The following is a 19,798-nucleotide window of genomic DNA, read 5'->3' on the forward strand; positions in this document are numbered from 1 at the left end:
ATCTACTTTGAGCGTTCTTCGATTTGTGTTTCTTTGGGTTCAGGCGGCAGCAAGGTGGTTCAACCGACGGCGTGTGAGCGGTCTGACCGGCAGCGACAGGACAGGACTACGTCGAGATTTCCATCGATTTGAGGGTAACTTTTATTTCCGCTAAAAGTTTTTGGGTTTTTGGTTTTCCCTGCCATTTACCCCCCTCTGGTAGGCATGGTTTCTTGTGTTCGATCTTACAAATTTGATTGCAGGCACCTTAAAGTCAAATCTTTTTAGTAGCCAAATATTCTGTTTGACAAGTGGCTCTGGCAAGATTTGCATATATACTTCGTTTCCTTTTTTGCTTGTTCTATATGAGGACATCATTCCGATCAAGTGGGATAAGGTCTACATTGCAGCATCGAAATGAAAGCAAGTAGCTACAACTCCACAATAAAATGTTTGACTTAACATTTACATCCCAACTTGAAACATTATACCATTACAAGTGGCATGACAAAATTTTGGCAATTGCAAAATGGATCTGAAACAAATGTAAAAAAAGGCAACGGTAGTAGCAGGGAATTTGCCACCCCATCAACTCCATTACAAAGTAGTCCTTCTACATATTGGTTGTATCTTATTTCATCTCTAAAATACAAGTATAATATGCAAATAGATTTACAGGGACGAATTGTTCTTAAAAACCTCATAGTTAATTCTTCCAAACAATAGTAGCATACATCTAATTCATATTTATCCATAGAAAAGCATGGGAATTTACTAGTCAAAAGCATCCAAGGTTCTATTCTAAAAGATATTGCCAATCCATGGCAGAATGTCAATAATATAAAACTTGTGAAATCAGGAATTGCTGCCAACTGTGTGCCAAGTGGAAGAATAAGTTCCACAAAAGTACTTTGAACTAATTAACTTATTCAGATTCCATTCAGGGCATGCATCTTCGCAACACCATACGTTGGACTTTCATTTCACCTATGATGCATATATGTGGTGGTTAACTGGAATATAAGATATAGTTTCTCGTGATCTAGTGGACTATTGTGATTCGTTCATGTTTCTTTATGTTCATTTAAATTTTTGAATCCCCTTGACTGTTACTAAGGCAATACTAACACCAGTTATTTTGTATCCTTTTCTTTTCTCATTTGAGATAAAGATATTCAATAAAAAGCAAGTGGTTCATTCAGAATCATGTGGTGGACAATTTGTGATGATACATTATGTAGCAAAATTGCAAGAATAACGGGGAAACACAACGATAGCTAGAAAGAACTTTATAGAAATCCCACGTGCCGAAAGTAAATGTCAATTGTTCCGAATAAAAGGAAAAAAAGTGATATTCCTCCCGCCTCTTGGAAGAGCTAAAGGGCTACTGCCTTTGCACTGATTATTCAGAAAGCATAAATTACTGAAAAATGTCCAAGCAATCGTATATGTCGAAACAGAGCATACTTTTGAATTTTGTTTAGTTACCATAGGCATACCTTCCAAATCTTTTTTGAATCATTTCTAAGACAAATTTAAAATGAATATTTTGCTGCCCATCTTCAATTGCTTGGAAAAAAAAACTGCTTCAGTTAAAAACTATGCAATGCAAATAACTCTTTTTTAATCTTCGGCTGCATGTGGCGGAGCCCACACTACTACAAAATGGATTTTTCCTGATGACCAGTTTATGTTTTCTACAGTGGCCGGCGCTGTCACCAGCAACTAAAGGACAGTGAAAACGAACACTTCATAGGCGGAACTTGCTTGTAAAAATTGATTTTTGCAAGCAACTAGGTTAAGTTGATTGCTCGGAAAAATGTTTTTCAAGCGCCAAAAAGAACTGCAAATCTGCTGCCAGGAAAAATGATTTTCGAGCCAAAAAAAAAAAATCCACAAACCCGCTGCCCGTGCCCGAGCAGCACTCCACCGCCGGATGCGCTGGCCGTGTCCCGAGCTATTGGCAGATCCACTGCCCGCTTCCCGTGACCGAGCTCCACCGCTTGTGTTGACCCCACAACCTGAGCTATCGGATCCACGGCCTGGGCCCCAAGTCACCACCAGCCTGCCACATCTAGGAGAGGGGAAGGGGGTGGAGGAGCCGCTGGAACCTTCTTGAGGCCCGTCCGTCATCGTCGTTAGATGGGGATGTAACTAGGCCAGATCAGCCTCGGATCCGTGTCCTCGACCTCGCCGCCGCCGCTGCTAAGCCCTTCTGCTGCTTCCACTACTCCCCGTCTTCCATCGCGCGCGTAATCCATCCCCTTGGCCACCACTAGCCACCGCCATCCCCTTTGCTGCTGTGGAGCCACCGATACCACCCCCGTAGAATCGAGAGAGGAGAGGTGAGGGAGGCGTCGGATCTGAGAGAGAGGGTTGGAGAGAGAGAGAAGGTGAATGATAGGGAGGGAGGAGAGAACCAGAGGGAAGTTTTTATATATTTTTTTCATATCGAATTTTTTATGGCGGCTGTCTAAGAGGACCACCTGCGAAATCTATTTTCACAAGCGGTTCTCTTAACCGACTGCATATAAAAATAGGGTTATTTTCACAAGCTGCTATGTTAGGATGACCGCTTGTAAAAATCGATTTTTACAAGCAGTTACAAACCAGGGACCCCGGTTGTATTTTCACTATTTTTTTAATTTTATCTGCCTAAGAAAAAATAGGTAACGCAAGGAAAAACAATTTTTTATTGTGACGAGCACCAGCCCCATGGTCGCTAGGCTCTTGTTCCACCTAGAGATGAAAACTGAGTGGATATGGATGGATATCGCTCATACCATATTCATTTTAGTATTTTTAGCTAGATATGAAAATGAATAAGAATAGCTCAGAATGGTAACAAATATGAATTATCTCAAATACAAATAAAGATCGAATATGATCAGCATGAATACAAAAACAAATATTTCTTTGAACATGAAAGTTGAAGTGCCATTAATTTGGTTTTGGTGATTATAGATAAATCTAATACTTTCATATATGTGGAAATTGTGAGAGGTGGTTCTCGGGCTTCATATGAATTGAGATAAAAACATTCATTGATGATGGACCTAAATCACAACAAGGATAAAATAGCATGGAAATGAAGTTATATGTAACATTTCATCTCCCCATGCACTAATTTATATGTTCATATATAATATTTTCACGTTATTGACATATGCATGTGAGACTAATGTTTTGTTTTAGCCTTATCTCTTGTTTAATCTCTTTACATTGAAAACATGGAAATGATGAAGGTATGCATTTATTTTAATGTCTATATTTGATAAATGCATTCTATTCTTTATTTTAATGTTTCGTATCTTTTTATGCATACTCTTGCTTTACAAAAATATTTTGTATACATACGTTTCGGGGGAGCAAATCCTATACCTTAGTTATGCATGTATTTCATCCAACTTATTCACTTTCATTTAATTGGGATAATTATATTTGAGTATATGATTCTTGTGGTGTTGATTAATACTCATCATCTATTCATATCATTTTATACATGTGATCGGTTAATCAACAAGTGGAGGTTGATAGCGGAATTAATAATTTATTGATTTGAATGAGAAAAATAAGTCCCAAGAATTGAAAAATGTGTTGATGCCTAAGAGAGATCATGACACCTAAAGATATCAAGGATGACAAAGTAAAGGTATCGAAGATGTGGGGTACGAAGTGGCTACTATGCAAGATGGTGAAGGGCAAACGATGCTCAACCGCGATGAATCATGCGATGGTGAAGGGTAAGCAAGGGGCTTGGCGATGAAGGAGCAAATCCGGTGGAGAAGTGCGAGTGACGGCTTTTTCGTGATGGACCATGTGAGTCCAATTTGAAGCTACAAGGAGCCCACATCAATTATTTGAAGAATATATGGTGAAACAGTTTCGACATCGGTATCCCTTAAGACAAAGAAAGGAAGATGGCATGAAGGCACTTCTATTGGTATAATTCTCCTTTGGATACACACAATACTCCTCTAGTAGTTATGCAAGGTCCAATCACTAGAACTCGCACCCGACAATTGAATTTACAGGTGAGCTCATTCCTAAGTACTTCTTTATGTGATTTTGAGGATAGATTACTACCTAACGATTTAATTATGATTATGAACTATGAAGATGTGACATCCTGGCCCAATTAGGATGAGGCATGTGTGGCCCATAAGAGCTGTGTGCGCATGTTTAGTACCACCTTGCTAATTTAGTAAGAGTGGAACCAACTTATAAGGGCTTGTCCCTCCAACCATACCACTCTCAGGTTAACTCTTTTACATGAAGCGAGGACGAAAGTGTAAGTGAAGTGGTATGTGTAAGTGGCCCTGCCCGTCGGATGGGCTAGCTACACGGCTCTGGAGGGAGGGCTATTACAAATGGTATCAGAGCTGACCCTCGCGGTTGTGCACACGGGTCAGTGTGTGGGCATATGACGCATGGCACATGTGGGCTCTGTGTGAGTAACATGTCATGGCATATGGCGCCGGTACTGGATGTACAAACATGCGATAAGAGGGGTGTGTTCATAGACATTTGCCTATATGCATGTGGCTATGTGGGTGAGTTGGACTGATGGGGACGTCAAGTCCTTTTTTTTTTGGGGGGGGGAGGGGGGTGTATGTGACATCCTGTCCCAATTAGGACGAGGCCTGTGTGTAAATATTTTAGTACCACCTTGATAGTTTAGCAAGAGTGGAACCAACCTATAAGGGCTTGTCCATCAAACCATACCACTCCCGGGTTAACCTTTTTACACGAAGCGAGGACGAAGGTGTAAATGGAGTGGTGTAAGTGAAGTGGTATATGTAAGTGGGCTTTCCCGTCGGATGGGCCACGGGGACATCGGGTCCTTTGGGGGGGTGTATGTGACATCCTGGCCCAATTAGGACGAGGCCTGTGTGTAAATATTTTAGTACCACCTTGATAGTTTAGCAAGAGTGGAACCAACTTATAAGGGCTTGTCCCTCAAACCATACCACTCTCGGGTTAACTCTTTTACACGAAGCGATGACGAAGGTGTAAGTGGAGTGGTATGTGTAAGTGGGCTTTCCCGTCGGATGGGCTAGCTATGCGGTTCTGGAGGGAGGGCTCTTACAGAAGAGGACCATGGACGCGTCCAACAGTCCAAGGTCGACCATAGAACCTATATATTCAGTAGCCATCGTTGATTTAGGGTTGGGTTTTGCTTAGATCATTTCTGCCATCATAGTTTTGCCGCTAGATGGGTTTGTGGAACCCCAACTTCAAGTTCTTAATTAATCATTCATCTGCAATTGAGTTGCTATTTTTCTTGTTCTTACTTGTATTCTCCGATTCACATGTAGGGATTAGCCTTCTTGGCAAGGGACAATTGGGTTTTGGCACGATTGATAATCAGAGGAGACGTGGTATTGCAATTGCATGTTTCGGATTGTGTGTGTCAAATTTCCGCCAAATCAATAGTTATCTTCACCTGACGGAAGATCAGGCATCCGTTGCCACTGTGTGGAGTCAATGTTTATAGGACTCCACTTATCAAGTTTGAAATTTAGATGCCTACAATATTACCCAAACGAACATGAATATACACTGAACAAGAAAGGGGCAATTGCAAATTTACCACTACTTTGAGTCATTATTACAAGACTGCCACTAGAAAATTGCAAAAATGCCACTAGAACTGTCATTCGAGTGGCATCCTTGCAAAATTGAAAAAAACGGTGGGAAATTTGCAAATGCTCAAGAAAGAAAACTTACTAAGATCAACGATTTAAACATTGGCCTTTGTCTCTTTAGCGTGTGGGAAGGAAACGCACTTCCATGGGAATGACTGTGGTGTGTGTATTTGTGTATGCACTGGCTACTTCCATTTATTCAAACAAAATACTACCTCCGTCCCATAAAAATATATTTCTAAGAAATTAAGGACAGATTAGTAGGATAGACAAATGACCACAATAACCTTATTTAATGAACACAATACATGCACATATTCTATATATAAACTTAATTAAAAGGAATGTGATGGAAGGAATGGAGATTACAAGGAAATATATTCTGATGTAATCAATTTGCTTGGTCCCAAATTAGTAGAAGAGAGAATCCATTCAGTGCAACTGAGTTTATTGTGCTTCTACAATCTACCACCGACTTTGCCAAGTTCAATAATATACCATCATGTTTTCTTTAACTTCTACTGTGTGCCATCGCCGTCCATAAGCCGTTTGTTAGCATCCGTTTGTTGTATTGGATTTTCACTTAATGACTAAAATACCCCTTGACTCCCCAAATCGCTCACTCTCTCTCCCCCAGCGAGGCGGTGCCGACTCCTCATCGATGCGCCACCGGCCGCTCGACTCTCCATCGACGCAACGCTAGCCACTCGACTCCCCATCGACGCGCCGCCGACCCCTGGACTTGGCGCCACCATCCCTGTCGTCTGCCCGCCGTGGCTCCACCGCCGCCGTCCTGGCGACGCCGCTTGTAGCGTGGCCGCAACCGGCCACTGACTGCGCCTTCGCCGTGGGCGTCCTGGCGCTTCCATCCTCTCCGCGGCAACCACCTCCACCAGCGTCACCGCGACCAGCCGCTGCATTCTATCGAACACCTTGGGCGTGTGCTACATCTTCTTCTTTGCTCCACCACCGCGACATCGCACTTTATCATTCCTCCATCTCTCGGTAATACCTCACTCCTATGACTCCTCCTATTCCACTAGGAACTAACTCCCCATCAATTTCGTCTAGTATGGCCCTAACAATGCCAACCCGAGCTCCAAAGCTCTGCTCATGGAGGTCACTGTGGACATGCCATCCCGGGGGCTCTCCTTTCTATCTTACTGGAAAAAGGAACCCCCGTACGCCATAGATGCTCACGCCCTCGTCAATTTGGCCGAAGTTCTCGCCTATCGCCCTAGCATCTTGCAACAGGACCTCAACCATGGCGTGCAGTGCCGAGCCACACGCCTTTGCTCCGTCTTGTTCTGCCGTCGCCGGTGGAGGGTCGCTGGAGCTCCTCGGCACCTCCCTCGGCCACCGCCGAGCCACCTGTGCCCCGTCTTGGCCGTATCCCGCTGTACTGTGCATCCTGCTGTTGCCTGGCTGGAGGTAGAAGAAGATAGGAGAGAGAAATAGAGATAACAGCTAGGGCCCACCTATCATTTGGGGCAAATAGGTCTTTTTACAGCGCTAACGGATGCCAACTGGACTGTGATGGCACACAATGAAGGTTAAAGAAAACACGATGGTATATTATTGAACTTGGCAAAATCGGTGGTAGATTATAGAAGTGCGATAAACTCAGTGGCACTAAGTGGATTATCTCTTGGTAGAAATACAGTTTTTATGGGATAAAGGTTCAAAGGTAGAAATTCAATATTTATGGGACGGAGGTAGTATTGAATATCACATATGACCCCCTAAATTTGTTTTTTTTCCCTAACTATGCTAAACCCCTCGAAATCAGTTGGGCATTAAACCCCTGTAAATCAAGTGTGCTTGGATTGACATTGAGTTATGGAGCTGCTTCTGACACTTGCAACCCACGCAAGGAAAACATATGTATTCCAAAGTCTAGTTAGACTTGTGACCTGAGCAATCGTTAGAAAACCTTCCAGCCCAATATTATACTAGATGGGAATAAGGGACCACATGTTCTTCTAAAGTTGGATATTTCAAAGGTTGTTGATTCCATCTTGGCCGTTTCTTGGAGGTCTTAGATCAGTTGGGTTTTGGTTATCGGTGCTGCAACCTCATATGCTGTTACTCTCTACTTTTGTCTACTCGAGTTTTAGTCAATAGAGAGAGCCATGAGAGGTTATTTATCATCATGATGGTCTCCGGCAAGGCGACCTGTTACCTCCTTTGTTGTTAATTTTGGTCATGAATGTTCTTAACTCGCTTGTGAGTCGTGCATCTCAAGAGGGATGGCTGCAGCCCCTTGCTGTGCATGCAGAAAACACAATATTGAGGTGCTCGTTTTTTATGCAGATGATACGGTTATGTTCCTATATATGGCCAATATCTAATGACCTTTCAGTTATATATCAAGCATGTGTTGGATATATTTGGTCATGTTATGGGGATTCTTAATATGAAATATATGAGTTGGCTCCTTAGGTTCGTTGATTATGGCTTAAAAAAAATCGATAGCACTTGTGTTTGGCAGGGACTGCCCATTCATGTACATGTCTCATACTCTCATGCCCTATTTAGAGTGGCTGTTGAATCACAAGCACATTTTGTTGCTTGTACAAGAATTTGTTAGATATAGTTTAATTTTCAACCAAATATAAGGTTGATCTACCTAGATTTGATAGTTCTTATTAAACTCCGATCAGTTTTGTAATCAAATAAAAGATATATATAGAGAGAATTGAACTAATCTTTAGAATACAAAATTGGATACAAAGTCATGCATATATCCAGTTTGCCATGGCCTCAAAAGATTTTGGGATGAAAAAATCGCTCTAACTATTCCCCTAGTTCAAATATAATAGACTCCTTAGGCAGGAGAAGACACGGCCTCTCCTAATAATTGAGATTGGGCTATCACTGTCGGCTCACTTCTCGAAGCCAATATGACTTTACCTGGCACTAGCAGCTCACTTCTCGAACCGGTAGTGATACTTTATTGTCTTGACTATCCATACTATTTGTCTGTGGCTTGAACAAATAATGATATAATATGGTTGGTTTACTGCCTGTTGCCCTGTTCCTTTCTTAATTAAAGAAACAGGGAAACAGTGACATAGTACTGTCACTAGGGGTGGATGTCGAGCTGGCTCGGCTCGGCTCGGTCTGGCTCGCTAGGATAACGAGCTAAACCTAGCTCGGCTCGGCTCGTCAACAAGCTCGAGCCAGCTCGTTAAGCTCGCGAGCTAGGGGCAAGAGACGCTGGGAGGAGGGGAGGAGCTTGACGGCGGACGAAACGAGCTCGAGCTCGCCGGCGACCACAGACACAGGGAGGAGCTCGACGGTGGAGGGGATGAACTCGATGCAGCTCTGCCGGCACTTGGAGGAGACGAGCTCGAGCTCGCCGGCATCGACGGTGGAGGGGATGAACTCGATGCAGCTCTGCCGGCACTTGGAGGAGATGAGCTCGAGCTCGCCGGCAGCGTCGGGCGCTAGGGCGGGCACCGGCGGCAGCGGGCGCTGGATCGCTGGGGGAGAGGCGGAGATCGGCGGCGGTGGGCCGTTGGCGCTCGATCTCCCGGCGGCGGCTGGCGTGGGGGATAGGCGGAGACCAGCGGCGGCGGGCGCTCGATCTCCCGTCGGCGGCGGGCGCTGGCGGGGGAGAGGAGGAGACCGGTGGCGGCGGGCGCTGGTGGGGGAGAGGCTGAGACTGGCGGCGACGGGTGCTCGATCTCCCGGCGGCGGCGGCGGCTGGGGGAGAGGCGGAGCAGCGACGGCGGCGGCTTGGGGAGAGGCTGAGCGGCGACGGGCTGGAGGAGAGGCGAAGCGGCGGCGGCGGCTGGGGGAGAGTGGGGAATTGAGTGAGGACTAGCTAGGGTTTGCAGTGTCTTGGGCTTGGGCTTTTTTGTTGTATTGGGCTTTTGGGCTGTGATGGAGTCTAGCTCGTTAAGGCTCGCGAGCAGCTCGCGAGCCAGCTCGAGCTGGCTCGTTATCTCTAACGAGCTAAAATGCCAGCTCGGCTCGTTAGAAAATTCAAACGAGCCGAGCTGAGCCGAGCCGAGCCTGTTACGAGCCGAGCGAGCTAACGAGCCACGAGCTTTCTGTCCACCCCTAACCGTCACTCACCAAACCAATAATTTTTTGGGCTGGTACGTAGTTGAAGGTTTATCTGTAGCATTGCGTGATTAATTGGTCGGTGATGTTATTCCGTATGTTGTGCACAGTTGGCAACCAATTGGTCTTTCCATGGACCCGTTTTTCAGTCTGATTCCTGTACGAATTTGTCGATTGCATGTTATATACTACCTCTCCATCCCAAAATAAATACAGTTTACAATATTTATATCTAACGTTTAACCGTTCGTCTTATTTAAAAAATTTTCATGATTAGTAATTTTATTATTATTTGATGATAAAACATGAATAATACTTTATGCATGACTATTTTTTTCACAAATTTTTAAAATAAAACGGATGGTCAAACGTTAGATACGGATATCCATAGCTGCACTTATTTAAGGACGGAGGTAGTATGTGTAAGGTAGCTGTGGTAAGTTCTAGTGCACTAGTGGCAGTACATGTAGCTGCCGCTACAGACAATTCATCACATCAATACCAACCGGCACACCAGCTACTAGTCGAGCACTCTCTCCATCCTATAAAAACCAATCTAGTATTGGATCTGAAATATCCTAGTATAATAAATCTACAATATACCTTTGTTAAAATGAGTTGTACTAAAATATGTCACAACATTCGTTCTAGATTCGTTTTTTCGACGGAGCAAGTATATCGAGATAGACATGCCACTAACCGCTTGATGCGTGCACGTCAGATCATATGCCTGCCCTCTACTAGTAAGTTTAGATTTATTTTGGCTTTAATTTTGAAGTCAGCTTTTTTTATTTATAAGCAAGTTGATTTGAAGTACTATAAGTTTAATGATGGAGGTGTAATAGTTTTGCTTAAAAATTTAAGTGGTTTATGGCTTAAAAAATCAAACGAAAAAGTTGGTTCTGACTTTTCGGCTCATAAGCTGACTTATAAGCCTGGAAAAATGTCTCAATTTATATGCATAGATATAATAATGATGCACTTCAAACAAAGGAGTAATAACATAATATGATGATCAATGTAAAAGTTTTATTATTCGGTTATACGATACTCCCTCCGTTTCACAATGTAAATCATTGTAGCATTTTCTATATTCATATTGATATTATCTATTTAGATTCATTAACATCAATATAAATATGAAAGATGACATTGTGAAACGGAGAAAGCAATTAATATGGATTGGAGGGATCGGAGGGAGTAGGTGCATGCCATCATGTGGCTGTCCTGGTGCCAACCACCAATTTGATCTATATCTCGTGGTTTGTGGGTTCTTTTCACTTGTTCAGTGTTCAGAAGCATAAGCAGTACGTGATCAGAAGCAAAGCTAGCGTGCGTTTGCAATGGCGGCAGTGGTGACCAACAGGAGGGTGATCCTGAAGAGGTACGTGACAGGGCTCCCATCGGAGGACGACATGGAGGTGGTGACGGCGAAGACGACGCTGGCCGTGCCGGCTGGGTCGGAGGCGGTGATGGTGAAGAACCTGTACGTCTCGTGTGACCCTTACATGCGTGGCCGGATGACCCGTCACGAGGTGCCCAGCTACGTTCCCGACTACGTACCAGGAGAGGTATATATAATCGCGTAATTATTTAGTTTCACCTCATATTTGATTCCCCTACTAAGTGTATATATCAATCTACTTTCATTTTTACTTGTAATATTTATAGTTATATATAAACTATCCTTTCAATGCTATCCGTTCTACTGAATAGATCTTTTTCTCTTGAATCATTGGCGATGCAGTACCTCTGCCATTCAAAAGGTGACTTGTACAGTGTGCACGAATTTTGACGGGATCCTAGCCGGTCAAAATGTGACCGACAGATTACAAATTTCTGGCAATTAATCCTTTTACTAAATCATATCTACTACTATTTTCCTAGAGTCTATTAGTCAACAAAATTCTGAATGTTTCCATATTCAGAACTGTCTGCTGTCCTATTTAATTGTGATTTAGAAGAAGAATTCAGTTTCCCCCCCTTTCTGTAAATTAATCCCGACATTTGAACCGCACACATGATTTATCCATGTCCTCTGACTGCTGGGAGCAAAATTCACTATACAAAATACCAATGATATCACTCGTATGGATTCTAAACAACTAATGCCTCTCTGTATTCATTCATTATGTATTTGTTTTGACTGCAAATCTTACAATATTTCTGTACTCACATACCTGCAGGTTATCACTAATTGTGGCGTGATGAAGGTGGTATCATCTGGGCACCCGGATTTCAAGGATGGAGACCTTGTTTGGGGAGTAACCGGATGGGAAGAATACACCCTGGTTAACAATCCCAAGCCTTATTTGCATAAGATCAATTACCCTGAATTTCCTCTATCTTACTACACCGGTGTTCTAGGTAAGTTCACTGTTCACTATCACCCTAGCTATCAGTGACTCTCTTGCTGAAGCAAATTGAGGAATGTCATTGCCAGTCTCTCTACTGTATTTAATCCTTGATAATTCAGGAATAGCTGGGCTTACTGCCTATGGTGGGTTCTTTGAGGTCTCCAAGCCTAAGAAAGGCGACTATGTTTTCGTCTCCGCGGCATCCGGTGCCGTAGGTCAGATTGTTGGGCAACTGGCTAAGATCACAGGCTGCTATGTGGTTGGCAGTGCTGGTTCTGATGAGAAGGTTTTCACTACAATATCATTTTCTCTATGTATCGAGCTGACAAAACTTAATAAAACTAGTTCCCCTCTCATAGGTCAATTGATAGAGCTAGATTTGCTGAAAATCTATCTGCTGCATCTCTAGGTCAAGCTGCTCAAAACTAAGTTTGGCTTTCATGACGCGTTCAACTACAAGAAGGAGCTGGACCTGGAGGGAGCCCTTAAAAGGTTTGCTCTCCTTCTGATGGTGAAATGAAATTTGATCGTGTGTTGATTCCAAATGGCACAATTGCTGATCCATGGTGTTTTGTCATTTTGATGGTCTCTCCATCTCTCAGGTGCTTCCCGGACGGCATCGACATCTACTTTGATAACGTGGGTGGTGCAATGTTGGACGCCGTGCTGCCGAACATGCGTATCGGCGGCAAGATAACGATATGTGGGATGATCTCGCAATATAACCTGGAGCGGCCAGACGGGGTGCGGAACCTCTTCTACTTATTCGCCAAGAGCCTACGGATGGAGGGGTTCCTGGTGAGCAACTACATTGCAATATACCACCGGTATGAGAAGGAGATGGCAGGATACCTGAGGGAAGGAAAGGTGGTGTATGTGGAGGACATCGTTGAGGGGCTCGAGGCGGCACCGGCAGCTCTCATTGGGCTATTCACTGGCCGCAATGTCGGCAAGCAGCTGGTCACCATTGCACGGGAGTGATGTCGTTGGTTGCATTGGTATGTACTACCTCTGTCCCGAAATATTACAATTTTTAGCTACGAATCTGGACATATAGGTGACCAGATTCATAGCTAAAAATTGCTATATTTTGGGACGGAGGTAGTACGTACTAACCATACTTATTTATGAAATCTGAAATGGATGTCTTGTTTGTTTTGTCGGGTTCAGAAATATGAGATAAAATATTGTGCCGGGCTAGCGAATTCTAGAATTGATCGATTGACCCTCCCATTGGAGCATTACTTTGATCAAAGATGCTTTAAGAGGATCAGACGTCATTGGATCATAATTAAGAGGGTAATGATCCATGTCTTCGCGGCTCTTCGCGCTTGTTTGCCAAGCCACAGTGTGTCAGTTCATCATAATATTGCAGCCATATATAAGTCATATCAATTCGCATCTCTAAACCGGAGTTATAGAGCTTAAATCCACCATCCTAGCCTGTGACATACCTTTTGTTTTTCTTATGTCAAGAAATGCTCTGAGTTTCAAAAATATGAACCGTTGGTACAATATGAGGACTATTATAGTGATAACAAGTCTTGAAGATAACCTAACTACGACAAAACCTACACACTTCAATCAGTTTGTCCACAACAAAATGCATTTTTGGTTCAAGTTTGGATGAAAGTTCAAATTCTATCCCATTCCACTACAGAGTTTGTCTTATTCCAGGAGGTGTAATATTTGCGGTTTTGTATTTATTTATGGATGTCCCAAAACATGGGTTTTGTTCCTTAGTAGCCAATTGATTGATTGCGAGGTTGTTTTGCTTGAACATAAGTATGACACTCAGAATCTTCGACCACAGTAAATTTCAGGTTTAAATTTATGTTAGCTAGGCGCATCACAATAACTAAGCCAACCAAGGGGGGGAGGTGAATTGTTGGTACATCCAAAAACCCAAACTTTTAGCGGAATAAAAAGTTACCCTCGAATCGATGTAGATCGGTCTGACCGGAGTAGTCCCATCGGTCTGACCGCGCCTGTGCCGCCAGTCTCACCGATGTAGATTGCCCGGTCCGACCGCTCTGAAGTCACCTTAGCCTCCTGATGCCGACGTCAGTCTGACCGCAGGTACGCCGCCAGTCTGACCACCGCGATGCCACCGGTCTAACCGTCGGTGTGTCGCCGGATAGACCGCCGAACCCGATGAAACACAAATCGAAGAACCCTCAAAGTAGATGACAACTTTATTGCTTCTCTCTGTGTTTACAAAGTGCAATAACATCACTCCTTCCAAAAATCTCGACTAAACTCGAAACCCTAACTAAACTAACAACTCAATTGCTCTCAAAAGCGATACCGGGAAGCCTCACGCTCCCTCTCTATTTATACATGAGGTAGGCAGCCTAAAGCCACGAACCAAACTCATACTAGAAGTCCTAATCCCCATAGGAAACCTTCTCGTACAAGAAACAAACTTTACATAACCAATCATACCAAATTTGGACTCCTTCCAAATTCGACTCCGCATCCCATATGTACACAATACCTCCATCGTATGCCTTATGGAATCTTCACCAACCACGTGCACTGACTCTAGCGTAAGTATCCCGCATGATATCTGACCGTCACGGACATCGCCTTACCACCAAGTCGACTCCCGATCCATCACTGCAAATACTCTCCCGAGGCATCAAGTCACCTACACATGAAATAAACAAAGAAACCATATTCCGATACCAAGCTATCCACAACTTGACTCATTGTTAGCAAACAACAGTATTACATACGCATAGTATCTATCTAGAAGCCATAAATATGAAACAATCACGGATATCCAAATAAACAACCCGAAACCGAAACCGACACAGCGTCGGCCGGTCAGACCGCGGGCTGCGCCGGTCTAACCGCGCAATAAAAGCCGGTCTGACCGGCAGCACCTGCCCGGTCTGACCGGACCACATATCCAGCAGTACCTGTATATCACCTGTAAAATCCAATCATCTCCAAAACCACTTCGAAAATAAATTCCAAATATCAAAACCAATAATCTCGAATGCCAATTGTTCATCACAGAATAATAATCAAAATCATTTTTGATTTTACAATCTCCCCCTTGATGAACACATTGGCAAACCCATAAAAAATGTTTTGTTGTTTGGAAAAATAAAAACAAAAGTGGTAAAAAAGACACTTCGTACAAATGTACACATCGTGCTCAAAAATCTAAAAGAAAACTTCTCCCACTTTTGAAAAGAAAGAAATTCTCACTTGAACCAAAAACATGCTCTTCTCAAAAACTCAATTTCACCTTTTGTTTCAAAAACTCATCGCTTCTCCCCCTTTTGACAATGATTTCATCAAGTATAGGAATTATGTTCATTAATGTGTAAGAGCTTAGCATACATATAGCATATCATGTCATGTGTTGCAATAAAAAGAAGATGAACCCATCTATAATATAGCAAGCATGCATTAAAGTATAATCATGAACCAAAGATTTTACAATTAAGTTTGAATCAACAATCAAAATTCATGATTTCATACGATTTATAATGCAACATCTTAACAAGCACATAGGTTGAAAAATAAACACTATACATATATACCTATTGCATCCATCACTCTTTCTCAAATTAGCTTTAGCACAAAACATCCAAGAGAATTTTTAACTTTTTCTTTTCTTGAGCCTTTATGCTCATATTTTTTTCTCAATTATTCCGGATACGTCCTTATTGTTAGGATTGTTTTCAAGGATTCGGCACTCATTATTTTTGCTCACATCGAAACATCCTTATCATCAAGACTGTTTCTAAGTATTCGGTATTCATTTTTTTTTCATATTATTTTATTCTATTTGCACAATGAGCAATTATAAGCTATTTGAGGAATAACAAATCAATAAAGCATTTATAAATCAAACCATATGCTAGCATCAATATTGCATATTTTTTTAATTCAAGTATAGAATTTAAGTGTCATGCATCATCTCCCTTAAAAGTAAAATCTAAGCCTCATAAAAAGACTAGAATACATACAAGCTATGCTAGAGACAAATAAACCTTCATAGTATTGCTAGCATGCATAAGAAAATACCATATGTATAAACAAAGCTCTCTGTTCTCAATTTTTCTTATTGTCAAATTTTTGCTTAATAAAACCATGAGGTGCAAAACTCTCCCTCAAATCATGCCAAAAGGATGAATTATTCCCAATTCACCATGAAGAAAAGCAAAGCGATTATAATCCAAAGGTTTAGTGAAAATATCAGCAAGTTGCAACTTTGTGTCCAAAAAGTCAATTCCACATCTCCCTTCTCAACATGATCCCTCAAAAAGTGAAAGCGAATATCAATGTGCTTTGTGCGTGAGTGTTGAACAGTATTCTTAGCAATGTTAATAGCACTAGTATTATCACAAAAGAGAGGAAATTTCTCAAAAGTAAGACCATAATCTTTCAAAGTTGAAATAAGCCAAAGAATCTGTGAACAACAACTAGCAGCAACAGCATATTCAGCAGTTGATTGAGCAACACTAGATTGTTTCCTAGAAGACCATGCAATCAATGATGTACTAAGAAAATGATATGTTCCACTAGTACTTTTCCTATCAATTCTACAACCAGCAAAATCAGCATCGGAATATCCACTGAAGCATATAGAAGATGAAGTAGAATACCTAATTCCAAACTCAAGTATATGATTCAAATACCTCATTATTCGCTTGACCGCTTGACGATGTGAAGTGCGAGGAGAAGCTTGAAAGCGTGCACATAAACACACAGCAAATTGTATGTCTGGCCTAGAAGCGGTTAGATACAACAAAGATCCAATTATACTTCTATAGTCCTTTTGATCAACAGCTTCACCATCTTCATCAGGATCCAACACAGCTGTAGAACCAATTGGTGTTGATATTAGCTTACAATTCTCCATCTTGAACCGTCTCAAAAGATCCTTCGCGTACTTCATTTGATGCACAAATGTACCTTGAGGTGTTTGCTTAATTTACAATCCCAAAAAGTACAATAACTCACCCATCATGCTCATCTCAAATTTCCTGCGTATAGTCTCAGCAAACTCCACAACCAAAGCATGAGTTGAACAACCAAAGATGATATCATCCATGTAAATCTGAACGAAAAGTTGAATATCACTATGCTTAAGAACAAAAAGTGTTTTGTCAACCTTTCCCATTGTAAAACCTTTCGCAAGTAAAAATTTTTTAAGCCTACCATACCATGCTCTAGGTACTTGTTTCAAGCCATACAAAGCTTTAGACAATTTAAAAACATGGTTGGAAAAATCAGAATTTTCAAAACATGGTGGTTATTTAACATAAACTTTCTCCTGTATAAAACTATTTAGAAAAGCACTTTTCATATCCATTTGATACAATTTAAAACCTTTTGAAGCAGCAAAAGCCAACAAAAATCTAATTGCCTCAATTCTAGCAACAGGAGCAAAAGTTTCATGAAAATCCAAACCCTCTACCTGGGTAAAACCTTGAGCAACAAGTCTAGCTTTATTTCTCACAATCAAACCATCCTCATTTTGTTTATTTTTGAAAACCCACTTGGTTCCAATAATATTATGTCCAGAAGGTGGTTCAACTAAAGTCCAAACTTTGTTTCTCTCAAAATTTTTAAGTTCTTCATGCATGGCATTAATCCACGATTCATCAGGTAATGCATGAGTAACATCTTTGGGTTCAAAAGTAGCAACAAAAGCAGAATTTGCACAAACATCATGAGTCGTTAACTTAGACCTAGTAGTCCGCTCGCCTAAATTTCCAATGATTTGTTACGGAGGATGTCGTCATTGAATATGCAAAGGAGCAGCAACCTTTGAAGTTGTTTCGCGTTCTGTACCAGTACTGGTCGAAGTTGTAGTCTCTGGAGGACCATCTCAATCAGCGTCAACAGAACCGGAAACCGATGAACCTGGCCGGTCTGACCGCACATCCTGCGCCGGTCGGACCGGAGGTGTGCCGGCGGTCTGACTAGCCTGGCGCCCGGTCTGACCGGCCGAGCCGACCTCGTCGTCGTCGTCGTTGCTCTTGTCTTCAAAAATACGACCATCCTCCCCCTGAACTGTGACAAAGTACCTCCAATATCGGGTCTAGTTCCTGGACTAGCCTCATCAAAAGAAACTTCGCAAGTCTCAACAATTTTATTAGTTTTCAAAACAAGTACACGATAGCCACGTGAATGTGCGGGGTAACCAAGAAACATTCCATCGGTAGAACGTGCTTCAAACTTGTCTAAATTTCCAGATTTCAAGACAAAGCATTTGCAACCAAAAACACGCAAATGTGAAACTTTGGGTTGACGTCCAAATCGAAGCTCATAAGAAGTTTTTCCAAGTTTTGACCTCAAGAAAACCCGATTTGAAATATAGCACGCGGTGTTAATCGCCTCAACCCAAAATTTTCTAGGAGTGTGATACTCATCCAACATCGTTCTAGCCATCTCAACCAAAACACGATTCTTTCTTTCAACAACACCGTTTCCTTGCGGAACACGAGGAGAAGAAAATTCATGTTCAAGACCTCTTTCGTTGCAAAATTGTTCAAATGAAGCATTTTTAAACTCACCACCATCATTACTTCGAATTCTTTTCAAAGAACTAGGAAATTCAAAATCCAATCGAAGAAACAAACCACGAAAGTGTTGAAAAGCCTTATCCTTAGTTGCCATAAATAAAACCCAAGAATATCGAGAAAAATCGTCAACAATAACCAACACATACCACTTTCCTCCAACAGATTGCACTCTAGCTGGACCAACAGTGTCCATATGTAATAGCTGTCCCGGTGTATCCGTCATCACAGAAACCACGTGGCTGGCTGAGCCATCTTTAGTCCCGGTTGGTGTTACCAACCGGGACTAAAGATCGAGCTGACCTTTTTTTTTTTGCATGGCCCTGTTGCTGCATGGTTTATATATATATATATATATATATATATATATATATATATATATATATATATAAACCATGCATATATATGTTTCAATACATATATATGCATACATACATATATATATATTATATATATATATATATATTATATTATATGTATATATATATATTATATTATATGTATATATGGTTCAGTACATATGTACATGCATAATATATATGTATTTATACATATATATGTTATGCAAATGCATATGTATATAGATATATATATGACCAAAATAAATTTACATTATAGAAAATGTGTACACATGCATATAGAAACATATGTAGTCATGTATTAATTACAATCCATTATATGTCCTAGCTAGCTACGATTTCGGCGTAGTAGTAGTCGCTGCTAGCTCAGAAGCTAAGGACCGGTGAATTGTGTTTCCGTCGTAGTAGAATTCACCCTTGGGATCAAGGATTTCTTCGTTGATGAATCCCATGAGTTGTTCTTGAACCGCCGCGATAAATTCCTTGTGTGTGGTCAGGTTATCCCTCATGCGAATAAACTATATGAATGCATGAAATTGATTAGTAATTAAACAAGAAATCGCTACGTAATGAAATTTTGAATTTATTTGTACGTACATCGAGCTCTCTTGTGGTGATGATTTGGTCTGCAAGGCAGTGGCAATACTCACACACGTAGTAGCCGCACAAGTTAGTTCCCTGCTTTTGCTTTGCGCACTACAAATAAATGACAAATTAACGGCGTGAGATCTAATTAATATACACTTGTATGTATTAATTTGAATCGGAGAAATATAAATGTAGAGCATGTGTACTCACAGGAAATTTGAACCTCTGCCTAAGTCTTTCTCTCCAGT

At 41.7% G+C, this 19,798-nt stretch overlaps 1 protein-coding gene and 1 long non-coding RNA gene across 3 annotated transcripts; one reads left to right on the forward strand and one right to left on the reverse strand.

The window, feature by feature from the left end:
- Positions 1-6,217: 6,217 nt before the first annotated feature.
- Positions 6,218-13,397, forward strand: LOC4351814 (2-alkenal reductase (NADP(+)-dependent)). 2 transcript variants are annotated; one of them, XM_015763324.3, is made up of 6 exons: positions 6,218-6,632; positions 10,988-11,269; positions 11,885-12,065; positions 12,175-12,341; positions 12,465-12,547; positions 12,658-13,397. In XM_015763324.3, exons 2-6 carry the CDS (start codon positions 11,042-11,044, stop codon positions 13,034-13,036), a joined length of 1,038 nt encoding a protein of 345 aa, XP_015618810.1. In that variant the 5' UTR covers positions 6,218-6,632; positions 10,988-11,041; the 3' UTR covers positions 13,037-13,397. The 2 variants fall into 2 exon arrangements, with proteins under 2 accessions (XP_015618810.1, XP_025878031.1); XM_026022246.2 differs by lacking the exon at positions 6,218-6,632 and adding an exon at positions 10,427-10,441.
- A 5,915-nt stretch (positions 13,398-19,312) lies between these two features.
- On the reverse strand, positions 19,313-19,798 carry LOC136354695 (uncharacterized). The gene is made up of 3 exons (XR_010738271.1): positions 19,761-19,798; positions 19,560-19,658; positions 19,313-19,480 (listed from the first exon to the last, which is right to left on the reverse strand). It is a non-coding gene; the product is annotated as an uncharacterized lncRNA (long non-coding RNA).

The sequence above is a fragment of the Oryza sativa genome, chromosome 12 (assembly GCF_034140825.1).
Source record: "Oryza sativa Japonica Group chromosome 12, ASM3414082v1".
Taxonomy (NCBI): domain Eukaryota; kingdom Viridiplantae; phylum Streptophyta; class Magnoliopsida; order Poales; family Poaceae; genus Oryza; species Oryza sativa.

What these genes read in the sequence shown, in the direction of transcription:
- LOC4351814 (XM_015763324.3), top strand. Translation starts at nt 11,042, where the DNA reads ATGGCGGCAGTGGTGACCAACAGGAGGGTGATCCTGAAGAGGTACGTG. An exon ending in TTACTACACCGGTGTTCTAG is followed by an intron (nt 12,066 to 12,174) that starts GTAAGTTCACTG and finishes TTGATAATTCAG; the next exon opens with GAATAGCTGGGCTTACTGCC. An exon ending in CTGGAGGGAGCCCTTAAAAG is followed by an intron (nt 12,548 to 12,657) that starts GTTTGCTCTCCT and finishes TCCATCTCTCAG; the next exon opens with GTGCTTCCCGGACGGCATCG.